Source organism: Homalodisca vitripennis, chromosome 4 (assembly GCF_021130785.1).
Source record: "Homalodisca vitripennis isolate AUS2020 chromosome 4, UT_GWSS_2.1, whole genome shotgun sequence".
NCBI lineage: Eukaryota > Metazoa > Arthropoda > Insecta > Hemiptera > Cicadellidae > Homalodisca > Homalodisca vitripennis.
In genome coordinates this window covers 131114259-131137248 of record NC_060210.1, presented here as the reverse complement: position 1 = coordinate 131137248, position 22990 = coordinate 131114259, and the positions used below count along the sequence as shown (strand labels likewise).

Genomic DNA, 22990 nt, shown 5'->3' with positions numbered 1-22990 from the left:
CGTAAAATCTTTCTCCCGTAAAACCGACTTTACAGGCAACCATAATTTTTTTTTATTGTATATTCAGGTCCGAACTCAGACCGGGTTTTCGTACAATTTCTTCCGGAGCCAGTCACACGTCTATATGAAGGGACTGTGTCTGGTGGGGGGACAAGACGGGGCCCGACCGAATATCTTTACCAGGGCTCGCCAAAGCTAAGTACGGCCGTGAGTAAATTGGCCGCGCCGCGCCGCTTACTTGTCTCAACAGGAATGGTTCATTCCCCACCACCACCCCATCCTTTGACTCTCCATACTATCAAAGAATATAAATAATCAGTTCAGTTCGCACCTACTTATCTCCAATAGAAGATCTTCTTTTATCAAACTTTGATGTTTGATTTTTTATAAGACATAAATAAAATAATTGTGTAGGTATTCTGGTTAAGGTGTTTCGTGAATAATAGTGTTTTGTTTAAATACAAAAATGAAATGCGTTATATTGAGAGTAAGTTAAGCAGAGCATTAGGCTAATTGTTTAGGTGTAATTGTTATCTGTAAATAAACTCTGAAAATTGTGTACTAAAATGTGGATTGAATTTAAAAGGTAATCGGTTATTCATTCGACTAAAATAACCGATTAACGAGAAAAATAACTGACTGGTTAGTCGGTTATAAAATCCATTCGGTTATCCCATCACTAACTGAACCGGTCGCAGCAGCAGTGAACGATACCGACTGAGCCGGATTAGTCAGCTGATTTTATTACATTGAAATAGAGTGCGCGCCGAGCAGTGGTGGGGATGCTTGGAGGGGCGGCGGAGGGATATTTACCCCACCCTGCGTGAACTCAAATCAACCAAGGTTTTTTTGTTAGCGGTTTTACCTATAAATATATAGTATAGTGTATAGCTTACTCTCGATAAGTGACAATATTAATAGATTGTTTTTATTGTGCTTACTAGTTTCAAGAGTATTGAAACAGAATAGAAAAATAAACATCTAATGTGTCTGATGTTTCATATTGTGAATATATACACAATTTCCAGCAATAATTTAAAATATAAAAATAATAATTATGTGTTTCTTTGCTTCATGTCTAACCAGGCTGTCTTCAATACTTTATACACAATAAAGTGCAATTGAGCCGCTTAAGAGACTAATTAAAAATGTAATATACTACATTGTAATAATAATATACATATAATTAATAATACAACGATATTTTATTAATTTAAATATTAGACCAATTCTATTCACTGCATAGTTGGGCCTGATTATAGATTCCTTTCACATATTATAGTATGTAAAAAAAAGGAAACAACACTATCAGGATCATTGTGATTAAGAAACTGTGTGGTCTATTATAGAGCAACCCTTCATTCATTCTGACGCCGACCTCATTTTAGTGCAATATTTCAAACATAAACCTTACATCTTCAAATTGAAATTTTGTTGTGTTATGTATGAGATTTGGCCAAATTTTATTGGAAATCAATGTTATTGCAAAATTTAAAACAGGCACTAAATTTATATTTCAATTCATATATTTCTAAAGTATTGACTGGTAAAATTACGAATTCAGGGGACCAGTATCTAGTTTTATTAATTTCAGTTAAAATTAATTGGGTTTATAATACAATTATTTAGTTCTCATTCCTCAGATAAATTCTTAAATTGATTTAAGCTAAGTTGTGATGGTACTTAACATGCAAATGTACGGGTAGGAACTGTGAAGAAGTGTAAATCGTTGCCTATAGTAAGTTTTTTTTTTATAAACTAACGCAGCCAACCTGTTACTTACTACTGTGCCAATGTTAATTCTGAATAATCCAATGTAATTTATTCCATCTTAATTAGATTCAGTATTGTACCATTTACTAGCACTTTCATAATATAATTTAATTTCACAATGTGTAGTTCGTACATAATTAGTTAAAATCTAAAATTATTGTGTTTTATTTTTTTACTATCGTATGGATTTGGATGAAATGCCGAAGACCGAAAACACCAAAGAGTTTTGTAAGTAGTACCGTATAATCAAAAGAACCTATCAGTCTTTGAATTTATTAGAAGATATTCCATCCAATACTAAAATCTGTTCTACTTGAAACGCTGTGGTTGTGCGCTTTTTAGCGACAAACGAAAGAAATATAGATTATAATAATATTACAGAAACCTATTACATGTGTTATAATAAATAAACTCTGACGATGTTAAAAAAAAATACTCAACATTTTAATATTAATTCATAAAATGAGTAATTACTATAAGACTTAAATGGGTTAAAACTCAGAACAAAGGATTTGATATAGTAGCACTAGCTGCGCTATAAAGAACAGAATTAGCTTTACTGAACAAACTTTCTTCTACACAATTCATTTAGGGATGCAAGCTATATTATCTGGACAGTCAAATGAATTGTAAAGCAGTCATTGTAATAGCGAGGCAGCATAGTATAAAACCAAAGTCTGGGATTTAGACAAATAAAAAAAAAACAGTAGCAACTGTCAAACAAAGAAAGTCAGGCTGTCAGGCTCGTAAAAACAAACATAACCGTTTCTTAGCAATTTATGACATGTCATAGGCTTATTTACTATGATAATAATCAAATATTAGTAGTTCCATGTTATTTATTGCGGAAATATTAAATGAATTTCAGTTGACTGGAAATTTCTATATTTGAATATTGTTTTAAATTGAAAGCCTATATTACGGCAAGTATCAAGTTAATTATTAAATATTTTGGGTAATTATAGACATAAACCTTAGTCTATTGTTAATTTATTAACCACTTGTTGTAATGTATTTTAGAAAAATCTCAAAGTAATCGTTCATATAAATCCTTGAAGAAATAGACTTTTATATTATAGTTTAAAGACAATTTTTAACAACTTTTCATTGTCTTGTCATCTGTAGCTCATGACTGAAAGGAAAACTGGTTACAATTTTTTACTCTTGATAACTAGAATAATTTCTGTTTTAATCTTATATCCAAAAAAATTACTTTTTAAACTTTATAGGCTACTGATGAACAATAGTCTTGTAATTTGTAGCTCATAACTAAAAAGAAAGCTGGCTACAATTTTTACTCTTCATATCTAGAATAGGTTTTGATCGTAAATCCAAGGTAATTTTTGTACTGCATGAAGCCTAATGTTGGTCTATTTGCCTATTAATGCATGTATCTGTCACAAACTCGTACCTATCGTAGACTACTAGGTATATCAACGAACCTATTATTGAACAAATTCTTGTGTCTTTAATTCGAACTTGTGAAAACATTAATTTAAAGACAAAATTTTATATATAATGCTGCTGTATAATAAGCGAAGCATCACGACAATAAAATCCTCGATATTCGGGTCAATCCATATCAAGTGATCTAAAGGTGATTATTTCAAAATTTTTATTTTATTTCATATTTTTACCATAGAAAGCACAATTCATTGGAAGTACTAAAATACAATTATTTTAACTATAACATTTTATTTAGCCAATGGTGGCCATTTTTCTATTGTTTGAACGCTTATTTCCAGGGATTTCAGAGCTGTGCGCTAAATTAAATATCTCAGCTTCTATTAACCCTAGAACATTAAAATAAAAACCAATCTCTTCATACAAATCTGAACATTAATAAAGGGCTATGAGTGTGCACCTAAAACTAAAAATATAAATCTAAATGCCTGTTCAATGTTTAACGCAACAACATTACAAAAATCGATTTTCAAACATATTTTTATACAAGAAGGCAAATGTGTTGTTATTTTGTATCTGATAGATATAGGTGGGTACTCCAAATACTGAAAGTTTCAAGCTTTGGACTTGCATGGGGTTTTCAATTAAAATTTTCAAAATCGTTAAATTCTAAAAATTGGGCGTGAAAATAAAAATTTGAAATTTGACTCAAATTTAGTACTAAGTAAGAGTATTGTCCTGTAAAAGTTTCATTTTGTGAACTCAACTGATTTTAAAGTTATAATAGATTGAAAAGTACTAAAATAAGTTTTATATCTCTAACGACATAGCAACATATATACTTATTTTTGCAGTAGGGATTCTTTTGAAATTTTTCAATAAATGTGGTACTACAAGTTAATAAACTTACTTTCAATTGTGTAATTAATTAGCATTAAGAAGCTCTGAAATTTCATCACACAATGCTTGCGTAATACTGTAGGTACGCCCTAAAGTTGCTGTGGTTAACTCTTGACCATGGGTAGTGTGGACCGTTCAGAAATGATGACAGTGACAAAGCCACGAGAAGAGTTTTCAGAATTACTCGTAAGTAAAGTGAATGAGTCCAAAGCCCACCAATATGTTTCAAAAATCCAATCACCCGATCATTTAAAGATCTAAAGAGTAATCTGACCTAAGAAGAATGTGTTGTCACTGACTTTTCTGAAAATTTTACTTGTATAGTAGAAGATGAGATCAAAAGTTTTCATTGGGTTACCAAACAAGCTACTGTACACCCTTTTATGTATTACTCTATGGATGAAGACTCTGAATTGGTAAAAAACCGTAGTCTTTGTGTCATAAGCAATCATTTGCACCACAACACTGCAGTAGTTCATACACTTCAGAAATACCTTATTGAAGACGTAAAAGATAATGTACCGACCATAAAAAAATCAGTAATTTGTCCTGCCGTAGTTGCCTCCTATGACAAGAAGAAGGAAGAGCTATGGCACTATTCGCTTTAACCCTGGCACCACACAGGGCTGAACCAGCAGTAGTTGGTTGATTGGATGATGATGGTATCAACCAGGCACAGTAGTACATGAGACTTTGGTTGATACAGACATACAGACAGGATTGCTTACATTAGGTATTGACCGCAGATAACATTGAAAAACAGGTAACAAGAAGTACAGTACACACAACCAACAAAATTACATGTCTTTTTCAGTGTTATAATACAATGTTTTGTGATTATCAACTAAAGTAGAGTAAACGAAAAACATCAAAATATGGATTGCAACTCTGGTTGTCAATTTACCACCAAAATCATTATTGGGGTATCCCTTCGAGTGCAATTCTCGCACTGTAAATATATTCAAACCAATTTAAAATACTGGCTCCCCACTATGCAATAAGCTTCTTTTCATCAAATTACAGTTGACAGTTTATTTACTAAATTTGTCTATCTACAAATACATAGGAAAAATTAATTTCTAATTTTCATAGCTTTGCCAACCATGATGATAGGCAAAACATTGATTTTAAGCAAATTAAAGCCAAACATCTGTCCTGATGCCTCAATTCAATTTCAACAACGCCAACTGAAAACTCCACTTCAATGTTGCTCATTAAGAAAATGCTCAAATGGATGGATGACTACTGAACAATATGACTCTTTCTTGTACTGGCAAGTAACCTCCTTGTCGTTAACCATTGGACATGGTTCAAAGTCACCCTATGAACCAGCTGTACTAGTGATCATCTTGATTTTGGTCCCATAAGAACAAAATTAAACTTCAAACCCTTATTTTTTTAGTTGTATAATTGTGGGAGGTGTCTCGTTTTAAACCAAAAATAAGGATATAAATTCTTTGAAGTTTAACGTTGTTCTTATGGTGTAAAACTCAAGGCCATTTCACTACAGCTGGCTCTGAAGTTGTGGTCCACAGGTTGAAGCTAATTTAAGCACATATTCTAAATGATTTTAGTAATTTAAAGTAAGATAAATGTTATCTCTGCAGTCAGTATAAAAAAAACATTTCTGTTTAAATTAATGGAAATAAATAATCTAAAATAATACTAATGACATCTCTTGTACTTTCTAAACTCATTAGCCTACTGTATGAAGTAATGACAAAGCATTTTTTATTTTAGTAACCGTGATGGCAAGTCCACTCCGTGAGAAGAAGGAGCCTGTTTTTGAAGATAGCAAGTAAGACTTATTATACTAATGATTTCTTTGTTTGTGTGTATTACTTAAAAATGTAATTATTGAAAATAGAATTTGTTTTATCTTATAACACATAAACAGTAGATATTTTTCTTAAAAAATATACCTACAAAAAAGTTAGATTTTTACATTAGCCTCTTCAGTAACATTTTCAACTCTAATAACTAAGTTTATATCCACAATGAAATCCAAAATCCCTGTTTAGAATAATTTGATTTTCTAGTGTTGTTATCTAAATAAGAAAACAATTGAATATCCTAAAAATGCCTATAATGAGTGATTTTTAGTCTTAAAAATTAAAATTACTGAATACTACCAGAATGGCGACATGAAGTGTATTTCAGGCCAGAACAGCCCAGTGCCAGCTTCTCAGAACATAGTCTGTCCAGTATTGCCTCACATGATGAGTGTTTCCGGTCACGCCAACATGCTGAGACTAGTCTTGGCAGGATGGAGTCCTATCTTCTCAAGAATCAGCTGACTGATGTCACTTTGATCGCTGGTAAGAATGGGTAGAAATTAATAAATAAACTAGATTGTTTTCTTTTGACTCCCTATCTCAGGTGGAGTTCATTAAACAAGATATTTATTGACAAAACAAAGACAATTTTTGATCACCTACACCACAAAGAAAAGAAGATCGATACGTAATTATTTATTACACAATGCACCTCTGAAATATGTTTGTCAATTAATTGAATTGAGAGTAACATTGATATCTCCTAAACGTTTATTGAAATGGTTTGTGTAAGAGTTGTTCAAAACTTAAGATTTATAATAAAAGAAATCATAAAGGTTCTTATGAGTATCTACAATTTCCAGGTAATACAGATTTTAAAATTTTCTTAGACAATGTCACCTAATCAGTTAGGATTCTGAAAAAATTTGAGAAAATTCAAAATTGATTCTTTTGGAGGGCTAGAGACAGACAGGGCATCTACTAGGATGTTTCGTTTTTCCATTTTGCCAAAGATCTGAGATTTCCACAATTTAAACTTGAGGGAAATGCAAAATATACAAGTGTATTTAGGGTGGCTAACAGTTTTAAGTTATCTTAAGTAAGCAAAATAAAATGTGCTTTGTACTTAGCAGTCTGATACTCACCAGGCAACCCTCCAATCCTTGTGTATTACCGGGTGTTGAGTGTTGGTTCCAAGTACTTCTCTGCAATTTTTATCAGCATCTTGTGGTTAATATGTTTTCCAGTTGTTCATCTATGAATCCAATGCAGATTATGAAGTACAATTCTCTTCACGTAACCGTTATCCTGTTCAGGTATGAATCAGATGCAGGATATTAAGTATTATGTTCTCCAGGTAACCGCCAGATCCCTGCACATCGTCTGGTGCCGAGTGCTGGTTCTAAGTACTTCTCTGCGATGTTCACCAGCAACTTGCAGTTACTGTGTTGTTCAGCCATGAATCTGATGCAGGATATATTGTGTTCTCCAGGTAACCGCCAGATACCTGCACATCGTCTGGTGCTAAGTGCTGGTTCTGAGTACTTCTCTGCGATGTTCACCAGCAACTTGCAGTTACTGTGTTGTTCTGTTGTTCAGCCATGAATCTGATGCAGGATATATTGTGTTCTCCAGGTAACCGCCAGATACCTGCACATCGTCTGGTGCTAAGTGCTGGTTCCGAGTACTTCTCTGCGATGTTCACCAGCAACTTGCGGGAGTCCTGTCAGAGTGAGATAGTCCTGCAGGATGTGGATGGAGATGCTTTGTGGGACCTGGTACATTACTGCTACACTGGTAATGATCTTGATCGTTCCAGGCTTTATCGTTTACAAAGCTATTTAGTGTAATCCAAACTACCTAATTTATTTTCATTTCATGCAGTAGAACATTGAAAGAGAAAATAAATTTATACAGAAACTTATTTTTGGTTTTTATTCCATATCAGGTAAAATTAAATTACTAATTTTTACATTTTCTACTTAAACAATGTAATAATTTTACTATAATAAGGTAAGACAGCTTAAAGTCAGTTCTTTATTTCAAAGAAGCTGTACTTACTATAAAAATATTTTAAAATCATCTTGATAAATCCTTGCTTTGACAATTTAAAAAATCAGATCTTATTTGAGCATTTCTGAGCAATATGGCAAGCTGAATGCCCAAGGCACAACTCTCATATTTACACGTTCCAACATGTCGTGCCTTCACTGCTACTCGCATGTTGAAATGTTTTTAGAAACAACTGGTTATTATTTATTTCTTCCTGCCTATGAAGCATTGACTGCTCTCTGGTGGGTATTTTCAGTACTATGATGGCTCAAGTGCTGCTTGACAAGTGTCTCGGTCTAGTTTACAATTTTGATATTATGTCGAAAGCACATGTTTACATGAAAATATTAGCTTATGTCTAACCACAATTTATTAGTTCCGAGTGTGTTACATTGTGTAGGGTTATTATTATTTGTTTATTTTAGATTGTGAGGTAATTGTGGCTGAAAGTTACAATAAAAAAATGTAAATAAGATAATTTCTTGAAGAACCCATAGTTAGAGAACGAAAATGCTTGGTTGTCAGAAGAAGAAAGACGTTACAACAGTACGATATGACTAGTTAATTTTTAATTAAAATTTTGTTAAAGAAACCACATGCTGGCCATGCCACGACTCTGCCACTCAGTCTCGGTAATGGCCTGGCACTACTGTACATGTTAACACGTCTACAATTGTTACAGGATTAATTAGTTGTGTATTTGTAATACCTTTTTTTAATTTTTTTTATAGGATTGGTATAGATTGTTATGTTCTTGTTCAAGTATTTTATGTTGTATTGAAATACTAATCATAAAGTTCAAGTGTTTTTTCTAATGTATGTAAATAAATATTTAAACCATAATGTGCATTATAAAGAACGAGACACGAGACAAGAATATTGAGCTGCACACAGAAAAATCAAACTCTGTATACCTTTTTAGGGTAAAAAGCTGTAATTTTATTATCTTCATTAATCAATTTATTCAGCCATTAAATAATATTAGGCCAGGTCATTTGCCATTAAATACAATTTCAAGCAAAGTAGGCTTGAAACTTAAAGATAAGTCACTAGATGTCCAAGGCTAGTTGTATATTTTAGAGTTAAAATTAAATTAAAATCAATAAATATTAAAATTAAAAAATACTGATAAAATCAACAGTAACATCAACAAATGAAATTAAAATAAACAAAAACATTAAATATAAAGATAGCAAAATAAAATCTATAAGATGAAATCAGGTCAGCACCATTCTCAATAAATTATTTTAAACACTGATTGTGGTAATTCTTTAATTGAAACTATTAGCTTATTAAAAAGTTTTATGCCAGTAATGGGAAAACAATTCTGTGTTTTGCTTAATCTACAGTGAGGTACATCGAGCAACGTTCACAATTGTTATGGAATAAGATTTCACTTTGCACTGTATGTTTCTTTAATCTTTAATTTAGGTGCCATTAAATGTAATTTTACTTTAGAAAATTTAAACATGTCCCATAAATGGGTATTTGGGTCAGCTGCACGGATTGTGGTAAAGATGTACAAAATAATTCTGCTGATAAAAAACATGTTAACTTAAATAAAAACAAAAATATCAGAGCAGTTGCAGAATCAGCAATAAATATTTTTGACAGGTCGTATTGAGCTAAGAGAAGAGACGGTGGAGACACTGTTGGGTACTGCATGTCTGCTGCAGCTGAGCGAGGTTGTCGAGGCTTGCTGTGCCTTCCTCAAGAAACAGCTTCATCCCTCTAACTGTATAGGCATCTGTCTCTTCGCTGACACACAGGGCTGCTTCTCACTCAAGAGTGCAGCTCACAATTACACAACTGTGAGTGTGCAACTTTCCTTGTATATAATACAATCGAAACATTTTCTGTCATTGTGGAGATATTTCGAAAATGTATTAAATTTGTTGTCGATTTTGTTTTAAAAGGCAAGTTAAAATGATTTATAAGTGAATCTCTTTAAAAGATTTTATCAATCTTACTTCAATTACTAAATTTTAGTTATTTTTTACTAAGAAAAACAATTGATTTTATTCATGGTTACCAATGGGGGAAAAACTGAATGCCTGATAAAAGGGTGGACAAGGTTTGAGGGATTCCATTAAAGGAAAAGTTTAAGAATTTGGATGAATCATTGTTAATTTAGTAATTTGGCGCAAACAATGAGTTCTAACTTCTGGGCCAATTTTATCTCAACAAGCGCCAAGTTTTAATGCAAACTTTTATAGTTTATTAAAACATTACATACTTAACATGGTATTTGCCAAGTGACAGGGGCTACATATGAGAGCTTTCAAGTAATACTGGCTGAGCGAGTGAAAATTTCAAAAATGGAATTTAAAGATTTTGTTTTTGACCAAGGGTTTTAACACCAGACCAAGCTTTTAATACAGACTACAGACATTTTTGTATGTTTTTCCAGTAAAACGTTGGCAAATAGAGTTAAAAATACAAGTGTGGGCAATATCATATTTGAAGACAAGATCATCATTATGATCTTTAGGAGCACATCCGTTTAAAAAATGCATTAAAAATATATACATTAGCATTATTATCAAACACAATAGATGAGGCTGTAGGTATACTCTCTCAAAATAATTCTGATGTCAGATGTTATAAATAAAAAATGTATTGCAAAATGTGTTGCAAGCGCTAATCTTGAGAATGGGTAAACCAGTATAGCTAATTCTTTTTTTTAATATTCATTGTAATCTGAGAAAAGTTTATAAAGAGAAAAGACAAGACAAGTTACCAGGAATATATTGGAATTTTAAACACTTATAGTATTCATGTAGTATTTATAGTAGTTATTTATACTCTGTTATAAAACAAAACTTTAATAAAACAAAGCTGTGAATGTTTTCACTGAGTTACTCCAAGCTAACTTGAAAATTGTATATAGCATTTTAACAGTGGTTTATGGAAATTATTATAAAAAAGGGCTAGAAGTAAACCGACTTAGGTTTCTGAGACCTATGTATTTGTATTTCTTGATCAGGGCAACAAGGCTAACCCAGCTATGGCGTCGGAAATGCTGTATTATTAATTTCAAACCAGAAATGCTGCTACTTGTGCTAAACCTGTGTTAAACTCTGCTTCTCTTACCCATATATATGCCTGTACCTGATGTATACCTACTTACATTTGGAAAATTTCTCCACCATAACATTTTTTTTATTACCATAGTATAAGGACTTCAGTTTTGAAAATTGTGTGCAAAGCCATGTGTAACTAGTTTTATGTATATTAATTTAATTTTGTTTGTTTATTGTTTGTGTTTTGTATTGTTTACACAGTTTTGAAAGAATTTTAAGAGTAATTTGGACTCCAGAATTTACATTTAGGAAGAATTTAAACAGCCTCCTCATGTATTGTATCCAAAAGGATTGTACTAATGTTTATCTCCTGTTAAATAAATTGAAAGACGATTGGCTGGAAGGAGTTTCAGTGACAATGTCAAAGCAAAATTGTATTATTTCAAGCTGGTATTACATTAGCATTATAACAACCACAGCATTTATATAGAATATGGTATCAACCAAAGCACTAATAATAAAGAAAAAACTTTTTAACCCTTTGAGTGCATAGTGCCAAGGGCCGATCTAATCGGCCCTAGCGATGGTATTGACGAAAACTTGCCAAGGGCCGACTAGATCGGCCCGCGATGGTATTGACGAAAACTTGCCAAGGGCCGACTAGATCGGCCTTTCCAATATTGGTCATCCTGTTGCTAAATATTGACGTATATGATATCGTAAAAACGTATCAAATTAAAGCCCAAGAAATGTATGACATAATTCACGTAGTGATAGTTTTGTATATATAGTATACAATATTTTTGTGTAGCTGATATCTAGAAGGCTGTAGCGCGAACCGCCTGTTGTCTTGTCACGGCTTGTAGTCGTTTTGTTTACGTTCAGTTGATTCTGCTAGCTGTCTAGTGTGGCTGTGTTGACATTTTGATTAGTTTCCTACTTTTATTACTTGAGTTCAATTTCATAATTGAATAAGGTATAGTTTGCCGAAATGAGTAAAAGGAACAGATCGTCCTTAAGCGAAAATAGGTCAGATTCCGTTATATGCCCCCAACGCTTAAACTTTTTTTCAATGAACTTAGAACGTTATAAAACGATTGTAGTTGAGTAATAGAACTAACATTATGCCCCCAACGCTAATTTTTCATTTACGTATGATTATAATGAATTACAATTGGTTACTAGCTAATCATGTGATGCGCGCGGCCTGCCGTAATCGGGATTCTCGAGAAAGATAAGATAACAGCGACAACAATACCGATCGCAATACCTGGAAATGCTTGTTGATTAATGGAATGTTAGTTCTGTTACTCAACTACATCGTTTTATAACGTTCTAAGTTAATTGAAAAAGCTTTAAGCGTTGGGGACATATAACGGAATCTGACCGCGAAAATACATTAATTCATTCTTAGCCTATATGATAAAAGCACTAAATCAGTTATTTCATCTGAAGGGTTTAGTATAATAGGCCTAATGAAATAAGCCCAAAGTAATTAATTTAAGTCTGTTCATAATAAATAAATAACAGTTGTATAACCTACCTTGATTTAATTTCATAAAACTAGTAAAATATATTTTACATGAACAAGAGTAAGCGTGCATGTTGGTGCAGGTTTTCGGCATTTTGCAGCAATATATAAAAAAAATTCAAATCTCAGTTATATATATAAATGTATTTTTATGAAACTTGGTACATTTATTCCAAATAACATGGGGAACATAAAATTGGCACATAACACTAATAAAACAAAAATAAATAAATACTTTTTGTATCTTAAACAAAACAAATGTGTTTTTTTGTATTTTTTTGCACATATATAAATATTTTTTTTTTAATTTGTGGTCAAAATATATATATATATATACCAATTTGTAGCCTGTATCTTGCCCTAAATAATACAGCAAAAAGTGTTGCATTATGTTAATTTTTAAGGAATATGTTAATTTGTTAGTAAAATACTGTAGTAACATAAAAATAGTGCTTGGCACTGAGTGGAATGGCCTATCACAAATGATTGGCACTGGCTGCATGACCTCCACCTCTTCGCGTGGCACTCAAAGGGTTAATGTCCACTTAAGAAATAATGTTGTTTTTGTACTTCGAAAATTTAGAGCCTTAATTTTTGAAACCTTTACTTAAATTAGTATAAATATTGATTTCATGGATTCAATAATTATATTCAATATTATGTTTTAGGAACACTTCATGGAAGTTATTCGAAACCAAGAGTTCCTTCTTCTGCCTGCTGATGAGGTAGCCAAACTGTTGTCCTCTGATGACCTTAATGTTCCTTCAGAAGAGATGATTTTTCATGTAAGTGACAATTTTGTTTACTGTAACATTAGCTATCACATATTATATTGCTAAGTACTATGTTTTGTACTGGTAATACAGTGATTTTTATACTAATATGATACATAAAGACAAAAACATCAAACTAACCCTTATAAATTAAAAATGTATACTGTATTGATTTTATATTATACTGTATAAAAAGCTTTAGATTATGACTAAATGGGATATGTCAAAAGAAAATGATACCTCCAAATACATGACCTCCAGAGGATAACATGGCATGGATAATATTTTAACTATCCTGTTACGTTCTTTTGATAGTGTTAACCTGTTAACCTAGTGTTGATTTTCAAATCACGGATTCTTAGAAAAAAATAATGAGGATAAAAAATTAATCTACAAAAGTGTATATCTTAATATAAATTATTCTCATAGTTTATGTAATAAAAATGACATGATGCATCATGTATCAAACAATAGCAGCAATATAGCATGATACAAACCCAAAGGTTCATGAAGCATGAACACTTGTGGCACAAGCAAATACTTAAGTTGATACACTACAAGAGATGTTGACGAAACACAAACAGCAGCAGTACAAGTAAATATGTAACTAACACTGTGTGTGAATGATCGTAGTGAACGTGCATAAACTACTTGCTCTTTTAACGGAAACAGTCAAATGTTGTTCCTTGATATGATTTGAACTAATTTATTTAGTTTGTTGTATATCTATAAACATCAATTGCCACAAAACTAGTGCTTGGTAATCAAATTAATGAGATTTATTTTCATTTTTATGAGAGTTTAAAAATTGTTACTTAAAAGTGATAATATAATTAAATAATTTTGAAAACTGGCTTAATTTATGTTTTAAAATAAATTTGTCATCAACCTATAAATAATGTTTATTCAGAAAAATGTATTAATTTTTAAAAACGCTCTGAAAGGAGAGCAATCTACTTTTCTCACAATTTCAGAACTAAAAATGTTATGTACGAATCCCTGCTACTCTTTTCAATTAAAGACAACACAAGTTTAGAAACAACACATTGACTACTAAGAAAATATTTAGTAACTTTTCGTAAACCTTAACGAACTAATTATGATTTCACTTACTACTGGTTAAAATGGTTCATGATTGATATAGAAACTAATTTTTCAATATTATTCAATGGGGAATATTAAAATTACCAGTTCAGGGTACACTGGCGTACCCTATATACTGAGGCAGCATACTCCGGTGTACCCTGTGCACTATGCAATGTCATACACCAAAAAATAAATAGGAGAACTTATTGTATCAAGAGCTATATTTATTTTCACAAATTAAAGGAATTATTTATCATTTACTATAATGTTTTATAGTGGCTAACCTAGTTTTACAACTGTTACTCTGGTATCAAGCAATAAACACCACCAAGAAATCCTGTGATCTGCAAACGAAGGTGTCTACAATAAACAAAGGTTTCATACTATCCTACAAGTCTCCCACACTAACAACGTTCCCCCACCACAACTACGATTACAATGTGCTATATTATTTCAAGCAGGGAGATAAGCTACTGGTACACCCTGCAAATAGACCAAACTGCCAAAAGATTAAACCAATGTACCTTAAACAGTAAATGTTTTAAAGATATAAAACATTCCCACTAATGTTTAAGAAGGCAAGAGTAATACCCAGCTGCTCCTTTCATAACCTGCTCCGTTTCTCTCTACTAATGATACACCTCGTTCAGTTAAATGAGAAAATGTTATTTATTCTTATAATTAAGGATGAGTTAAAAATATTCCGTGTGGAGTTGCTGTCAGATAGGAGAAGCTCAACAGATTTGGTGAATTAAATAAAGCTACAGTAGACCAAAAATCAAAAATGTACGAGGGGTATCCAAAAAGTAAGTTTCCCTGTTCTGTAAAAAGACGCGTACGTAACACAGCGTGCAGCTGTGGGCGGGGATATGTAGCGCGGTTCGGTTGGCAACTGGTGCGCCGGTCACTGGCCCATTGTCACGCTTCTCAGTCAGTTGCTGCCCAAACATCATGGAGACTCCACTGCGTTCTGCCGCCAGTTGCGAAGTCCGTAGTGTTATTCGTTTCTTGACCGCCAAAAACGAAACTGCAGTTGAAATTCATCGTCAGTTGTGTCAAGTGTATGGTGAACATGTTATGTCCGTTCAGATGGTCCGTCGTTGGCGTGCAATGTTTTTGGAAGGAAGAGAAAATGTTCATGACGATGAGCGTAGTGGCCGACCGGCCAATTCTCGGCAACCTGACGTCATTAATGCTGTACGAGCAGTTATTGACAATGATAAGCGAGTGACTCTCGATGAAATTATGGATAAACTGCCGTCAAGTGTTGAAGTTAGCCGGTCATCTGTGCACAATATCATGACAGAAGATCTTCAGCTTGCAAAAGTGTGTGCAAGATGGGTGCCTCGCTTATTGAGCAATGCCCATAAACAACAAAGAATGGCTGCTGCCCAGTCTTTCTTGCGATTGTTTGACGATGAAGATGAAAACCTTTTCAGTAGAATAGTCACTGGTGATGAAACATGGATTCACCACTCAACTCCAGAGACCAAACGCCAGAGTATGGTGTGGCAAAAAAAAGGAGAGGCAGCTCCTCAAAAAGCCAAAGTTTTTGAGTCGGCAGGAAAGGTAATGGCTACAGTTTTTTGGGACTGCCGTGGAGTGTTATTGATTGACTATCTTCCTCGTGGCGAAACCATAAATGCAGAAAGGTATTGTGAAGTTCTCACCAGACTTCGGCGGGCAATACAGAATAAACGGCACGGACTTTTGTCGCGCACGGTTCTGCTTATTCAAGATAACGCCCGACCACACGCTGCTCGTGCAACAATGGAACTTTTGAGGAAATTTTAAGTGGGATGTTTTTGGTCATCCTCCATACTCACCAGATCTTGCGCCTAGCCGTTTTCATCTGTTTCCGGAGCTGAAAAGACACCTTGGCGGTTGGCGATTTGCCAACAGCGATGACCTTCAAAATGAGGTGGATACTTGGCTTAAAAATTTGGCAGGTGAATTTTGTGATGCTGGAATAAAAAAACTACTTCCTAGATACCAAGAGTGCTTAGAAAGGGATGGTAACTATGTAGAAAAAATAAGGTACGATGTAAAAAGTTGAATAAATGTGTTTCAGTTATTTTTTGAGCCTTTTTAACTTTTTCATAATTAATGGAAACTTACTTTTTGGATACCCCTCGTAGGAAACCCTGTCAATATCTGAACATTTTTACAGAAACTTAAAAATATAAAAATCCAAAAAATGGACACGATAAACTGTTGTTTGAGGTCTACTTATATTTGTGGAGAGAAATATAAGTGCCCTCACCACAATTTAACTTTATTTGTACATGAAAGATTGTACCTTAAATTAGTTTTCATGAAGTTTCCTCAATGTTCATGTGCATGAAATATTCCACTGCAAAGGCAAACCAGCAGAAACACAACTTGTGATAACCTAAGCTGTTGGTTACAATATCATGCAAAACAGTTTCAAATTGTGAAAAATCATCTTAAAAAACTTTTTCATTGTGAATCAGCAATTAGTTTTCATTTCAACCAAGTCATGATTCACAACAGAAGGCCTCCTACTTCGTGTTTTATCATGAACATTAATTTGTTCATGCTTCATTGAACTGTCTTACCCACTTTTCTCAATTCTATAACTCACTGCACTTGGATTCTGGCTACCTTGACATTCCCAGCATTCAAGCATTGAGTAACAATCTAGTCTCGCAGTCAGCAAGGTCATCAATGTTTTAAACGGCCTCAATGAACACGAACAAAACACAAGACTAATCAACCGTAATGGCGTCAATGTGGAGCTGATAACAAAAGAAATAAGAGTGCATGCACAGAGTGTTAATGGTGGCATTGTGATGACATTACAGTGAAATGGTACTTACCTTCTGAACATGTCTCATGTGCGTTATTCAACACGTTGATGAAATTAATTTTGTCTTTTAATTAAACAAAACTAAAATTACTATAGTAAAAGCAAAAAAATTTGAGTTCACTAATAACAGACATAGAATGTAGGGTAAAATACACAAAATGACGTATATTATACATCCCTTTTGTACAAGAACACCAACCAAGATGAAAACTTAGATTTTTGTTATCCTATTTTATAATTATGTAAAGAGATTACAACTGACATGTAATACACATTTGAAGTTTATTTTTGTTTTCATAAAGGCCCTGATGTCGTGGATTGGTCATGATGTAACCACCCGCAAGAAGGGGATAAGTAAACTGTTGAGTCTTGTGAAGCTGCCGTTACTCAGCCCGTCGGTAAGTTACTGTTGATTGTTACTTATATTCATTTCATCAGAAAATTACTGCTAGTTCATTATGACGTTTCTTGAGATTTTAATGTGATTAATTTAGCAGTGGTAAATTCAGTTGCACTCCAGAGGTATAAAATTCAAATTTGCAAACAGAACTAACAAGCCAATACTTTTACTTTATATGAAGAACATCTCTACAATCAAAGGGTTAGTAAATATTTAAAATAGTGAAGACTTACTAGGCACATTGAGTATTGTATTATAGTCCATTTGAATATAATAGATGAGGTATCAAGGAAATATGAGTGTCATCAATTACCTACCTATTATAATTTAAAAATTCAAATATACAAAAAAGAAATATAGGATTTTGGACATTTGCTATCATTATATGTTACAAAAAAGAACACTAAGTTTCGAGACTTGGGATTTATCCTCACCTTAAGTGTAGAAAATCCTTAGGATAAAGGCCAAAACCCTTTAAGAAGTTTACTTAAAGAAAAGGATAGATCCCAATCCACAAAATTGGTGTTCTTTATTAACGATGGCAAATGTCCAAAATACATTTTCAAATCATCCGTCATCAATATTTTAAACAAATAAACAGAAACAGTTGTATTTGACTTTTGGTTTCTTATACTGTTATCACTACATAAAAATCAGAAAACAAGTAAATTATAAATACTGATTATAAATTTAAATAAATTTACTACATTGAAAAAATATGAAGTTAAAAATAAAACTATTTCAAAACTTGTTGAACATGTTGCTGTGTGTGGTAGGTATATAATACATTTTTTCCATAGTTTATAGCTGACCACATAGAGACAGAGGTTCTGTTCCGAGAGGACCGGGGATGTCAGGAGCTGATCATGGAGGCTATGAAATATCACCTGCTGCCGGAGCGCCGTCCGATGCTACAATCAGTCCGGACACGTCCACGCAAGTCTACGGTTGGAGTCCTCTTCGCAGTTGGCGGCATGGATGCCAATAAATGTAAGTTGATATGGATGGATAATCTTGTTAATCTTCGTTCAAAGAAACAACAAATTTTTTTAAATATTGTTTTTCTTATACAACTAAATAGTTTAACAGTAGTTTATGGTTGGATTCTTTAAAATTTGACAGATCGTCTAGTTTATTTACAGACTCTAAACATTAATATATTTAACTGAATTCTTGCTAAATAATCAATAATTAGCAGTTTAATGCAAGTTAGGTGTTTAACACTTGGTCACCTTATGAATGATTTGGAATGTATTAACATAATGTACTACAAGGACAATAGAATTTGAACATTTTAAATTGTGGTTATTCATTGGATTTATTGTGAAAGTGCTGGAAAATGGGAAAACTAGAACCATTCATAGGTCAAATTGTATATATTTTAGAGGTCTTATTGAAGCAACAACAGTAATGAGAAAAATAAAACGTTTTGAGTAAAAAAGACTATTTAATTTTTGAATTTAGACAGATAGTTAGTTTTGAAATAATGAAAGTTGCTAAGTTATATAATTTTTGGCACTTTAGCCGGAGCTACCAGCATAGAGCAGTATGACCTGAGAGCCAACAAGTGGACCCATGCAGCGAACATGCCCGGGCGTCGGCTGCAGTTCGGAGTGGCAGTTGTGGAGGGCAAGCTCTATGTCGTGGGCGGCCGTGACGGCCTCAAGACTCTCAACACTGTCGAGTGTTTCGATATCAAGACCAAAACCTGGAGCAACATGCCACCTATGTCTACTCATCGTCATGGACTGGGTTTGTTTAGGAAATTCATTTTGATTAACAAAACATCATAGTATTCAAGTTACGTGCTGTCACACAATCACATGTTCTGTATAAATAATATCTTCTGTCTATCATTCGATGTAACAAATATTTCTATTTTACTTTGTTATTGATTTTTAATTAACCTTAAATTTAACAGATTAGGGAGCCTGGCCTTATACTGATACCAATAATAACCTATATTTTTTCATAATATGCTTATAAATATTGTCTTCAAAATGTTATATTGATATCTAAAAACTTATACTTTTGTATTTAAAGTTAGTCTTATTTTCTTAATAATACTACATGTAAATAATTTTCAAAAATTGACATTTTTCACGTAAAGAATGTTGTACATGTGTAAATTCTTTATTTTATTCCTATAAAACCAACTTTGTAACCAATGAAACTGTTTCTTTACGTATTATTAAAATATTATTTCATAATTTAAATTAGTTTACAACTCATTCTTTTAACTTTAGCAAAACTTGCAAATCAAATCAAAAATTTAATTTTACAATCCATTAGCCAATTTATAACCTAGTTAATATAGTAATGTTTCTTCTAAACAAACTAAATAATAATAAATTACCAGTTTTAGGTCAAACATTTAGTATTAATGATGATTTTTTGTTTCGTAAATTGTTTTCATTATGTTCCGCTTCATGTATGGCTGGAGTTATTGTTGGATTATGTTCACTACTATAGCTCTAATAACAGAATGCTATATGATTATGAACATTACTCACAATGCTTAGTTTCAAAGCCAAGAAAGTTAGTAGCAAAGCTATTGCATACTTAGTAATGCTTCAAGGTTGCCAAGAGAATTAATTGTGCGCTGGAAAAGACTTTATTTAGTTGTAAACCGTAACTGTTGCCTCAACAAATTTCAACAGACCTTAATATACCTATAATGGAAATTTTTGTTTTAATACTAATAATAATCTTGTTACCTACCAATTGTCTATCGTTCATTAGTATTGAATTAATTTTTCTTTACTGTATTATGTATTCAAAAGGTAATATTCCATTAAAGAGCTGCTGTTGATCTCTTCCAAATTTTACTGTTCACACACTTGTGGTATTTGAATTAAAATTTATTATCAGTGTATCCATACCTGTATTTAGTACTTGTGTGCCCCTGAGCCATCAGTCGTTCACCGCGCTATCACCCCAGTTCTACCTGCCCCATCAACCACTAGCCATCCCCGCACAGTAACCCATACATTAGTTTACACCTTTTTATTTATTTATAAATACTTTTAAATATTTATTTATACCTTACACTTAAGGGTCAACCAATGATTTAACAGATTTTTATATTATGATTTTCTATCAATTGTATTATATATTTATACAATAATCCACTGTAGTTCTAAAGTTGTATGATAAAATATGGAAACAAAAATCAGGATTATTTTTAATTAGGCCTGTTTATTTCCCATAAAATTAAACACAATAGCCATAATTACAGTGGAAAATTATAAAATACTTGTTGAATTAAAAATTTCTCTCTATGAATTTAAAAAATGACCGTTAGCTTTCTTAAGAAATGGTTTTCTACCTACATGCAAAACTGACTGATATGTCTGATACAATGCAAAGCATTGCTTCACAACTAGATCAAATAAAAATACTGTAAATAATGTACGAACATTTGAAAAAAACTTCCTAGCAAACAGTTAATTTTAAACCTGCCATTACTGGTTCAAAGCTCTCATTAAAAATGGTCAAATAGATTTAAGCAAAAGTTATTACACTTTTACTGTAATCATGGGTATGAGATTGCCTCAAATCGTTGCTCTGAATGATAACTAATATCTGTGACAGGTGTGGGAGTGCTGGAGGGGCCACTGTATGTTGTAGGTAGCCATGACGGCTGGAGCTACCTCAACATGTGTAGCACAGGGATCCTCAGGTGCAGCACTAGAGCTTTCAGTGATAACTAATGTTTGTGACACAGGTGTGGGTGTGCTGGAGGGGCACTGTATGTTGTAGGTAGCCATGACGGCTGGAGCTACCTCAACATGTGTAGCACAGGGATCCTCAGGTGCAGCACTAGAGCTTTGAGTGATAACTAATGTCTGTGACAGGTGTGGGTGTGCTGGAGGGGCCACTGTATGTTGTAGGTGGCCATGACGGCTGGAGCTACCTCAACATGTGTAGCACAGGGATCCTCAGGTGCAGCACTAGAGCTTTGAGTGATAACTAATGTCTGTGACAGGTGTGGGTGTGCTGGAGGGGCCACTGTATGTTGTAGGTAGCCATGACGGCTGGAGCTACCTCAACATGTGTAGCACAGGGATCCTCAGGTGCAGCACTAGAGCTTTCAGTGATAACTAATGTTTGTGACAGGTGTGGGTGTGCTGGAGGGCCCACTGTATGCAGTTGGTGGCCATGACGGCTGGAGCTACCTCAACATGTGTAGCACAGGGATCCTCAGGTGCAGCACTAGAGCTTTGAGTGATAACTAATGTCTGTGACAGGTGTGGGTGTGCTGGAGGGCCCACTGTATGCAGTTGGTGGCCATGACGGCTGGAGCTACCTCAACATGTGTAGCACAGGGATCCTCAGGTGCAGCACTAGAGCTTTGAGTGATAACTAATGTCTGTGACAGGTGTGGGAGTGCTGGAGGGGCCACTGTATGCAGTAGGTGGCCATGACGGCTGGAGCTACCTCAACACTGTGGAGCGCTGGGATCCTCAGGTGCGACAGTGGAGCTATGTTGCCCCTATGTCCACACAGCGGTCCACCGTTGGTGTAGCTGTGCTCAACGGCAAGTCAGTATCCTCTTTTTGAAAACTATCAATAGACATGTATAATTAAATGTTCTTGTCTATCCTCTGATGATGAGTTACTATCTGTTATTATTCTTGCTAAATGAGTTAGTTTTTGTCAGTTGTGATTGTAACTGAAATAAATTTGTGATGTAAAAATTTAACACGTTTTAATACAGTAAATAGGTTTGTTCTTTATATTTGTTTTCGTTTTGTGATTAAATATATTCATATGCACTCAAACATCTGATATTGGTTTATTTAATCAAATCTGTTTAGGATTTTGTAGATTCTAAGTGGTTTAATGTAAAGAAACTCTCAGTAAAAATAAAGGAAAGATTTATCAAGAAGGCATTTATATATAAAAATAGATAAACAGCTTTTTTCCAATGTAACAGCTTGAATGCAGCCTTGGTAGTATATTATTTTATATTCTGCTTACTAAATCCCAATCTACTGCCTCGAATAATCTTAGCCATAACCTCTTAACCATAACCTTTTAGTTTTTAGCTGCTAAAATGTTGTTTACTAATCCATGTCGTACTGGTGTTGGCATAATAAAATAACATGTCATGTATTTTTTCCAAATAATTCCTATGAAATCTCTCGTAGACTGTATGCAGTGGGCGGACGAGATGGCAGTTCCTGCCTGCGCACTGTAGAGTGCTATGACCCACACACCAATAAGTGGACAAATTGTGCCCCGATGGCCAAGCGGCGTGGTGGCGTGGGTGTTGGTGTCATGAACGGGTATCTATACGCTCTAGGCGGTCACGATGTGCCTGCCTCAAACCCATCAGCTGCTCGCTTCGACTGTGTTGAAAGGTGAGATGATTAAACATAAAGTGATAGATTGTTGCATCTGATAATATGATTGATCATAGACGTCGTTAATCACTGTC

The 22990-nt window shown here is 33.7% G+C and overlaps 1 protein-coding gene across 2 annotated transcripts in view; it reads left to right on the top strand.

The window, feature by feature from the left end:
- Nucleotides 1-2508: 2508 nt before the first annotated feature.
- The window catches only part of LOC124360174 (kelch-like protein 5), a 29390-nt gene continuing 8908 nt past the window's right edge, over nt 2509-22990 (top strand). The window contains exons 1-11 of one of the 2 annotated variants that reach the window (XM_046813555.1): nt 2509-2696; nt 5818-5875; nt 6238-6395; nt 7488-7649; nt 9519-9715; nt 13127-13243; nt 17450-17545; nt 18348-18537; nt 19072-19299; nt 21929-22091; nt 22701-22913. In XM_046813555.1, the coding sequence (XP_046669511.1) occupies nt 5826-5875; nt 6238-6395; nt 7488-7649; nt 9519-9715; nt 13127-13243; nt 17450-17545; nt 18348-18537; nt 19072-19299; nt 21929-22091; nt 22701-22913 (1574 nt within the window). In that variant the 5' untranslated portion in view covers nt 2509-2696; nt 5818-5825. Of the gene's footprint in view, nt 2729-5817; nt 5876-6237; nt 6396-7487; nt 7650-9518; nt 9716-13126; nt 13244-17449; nt 17546-18347; nt 18538-19071; nt 19300-21928; nt 22092-22700; nt 22914-22990 lie in introns of both variants that reach the window. The other variant, XM_046813556.1, reaches the window with a different exon arrangement.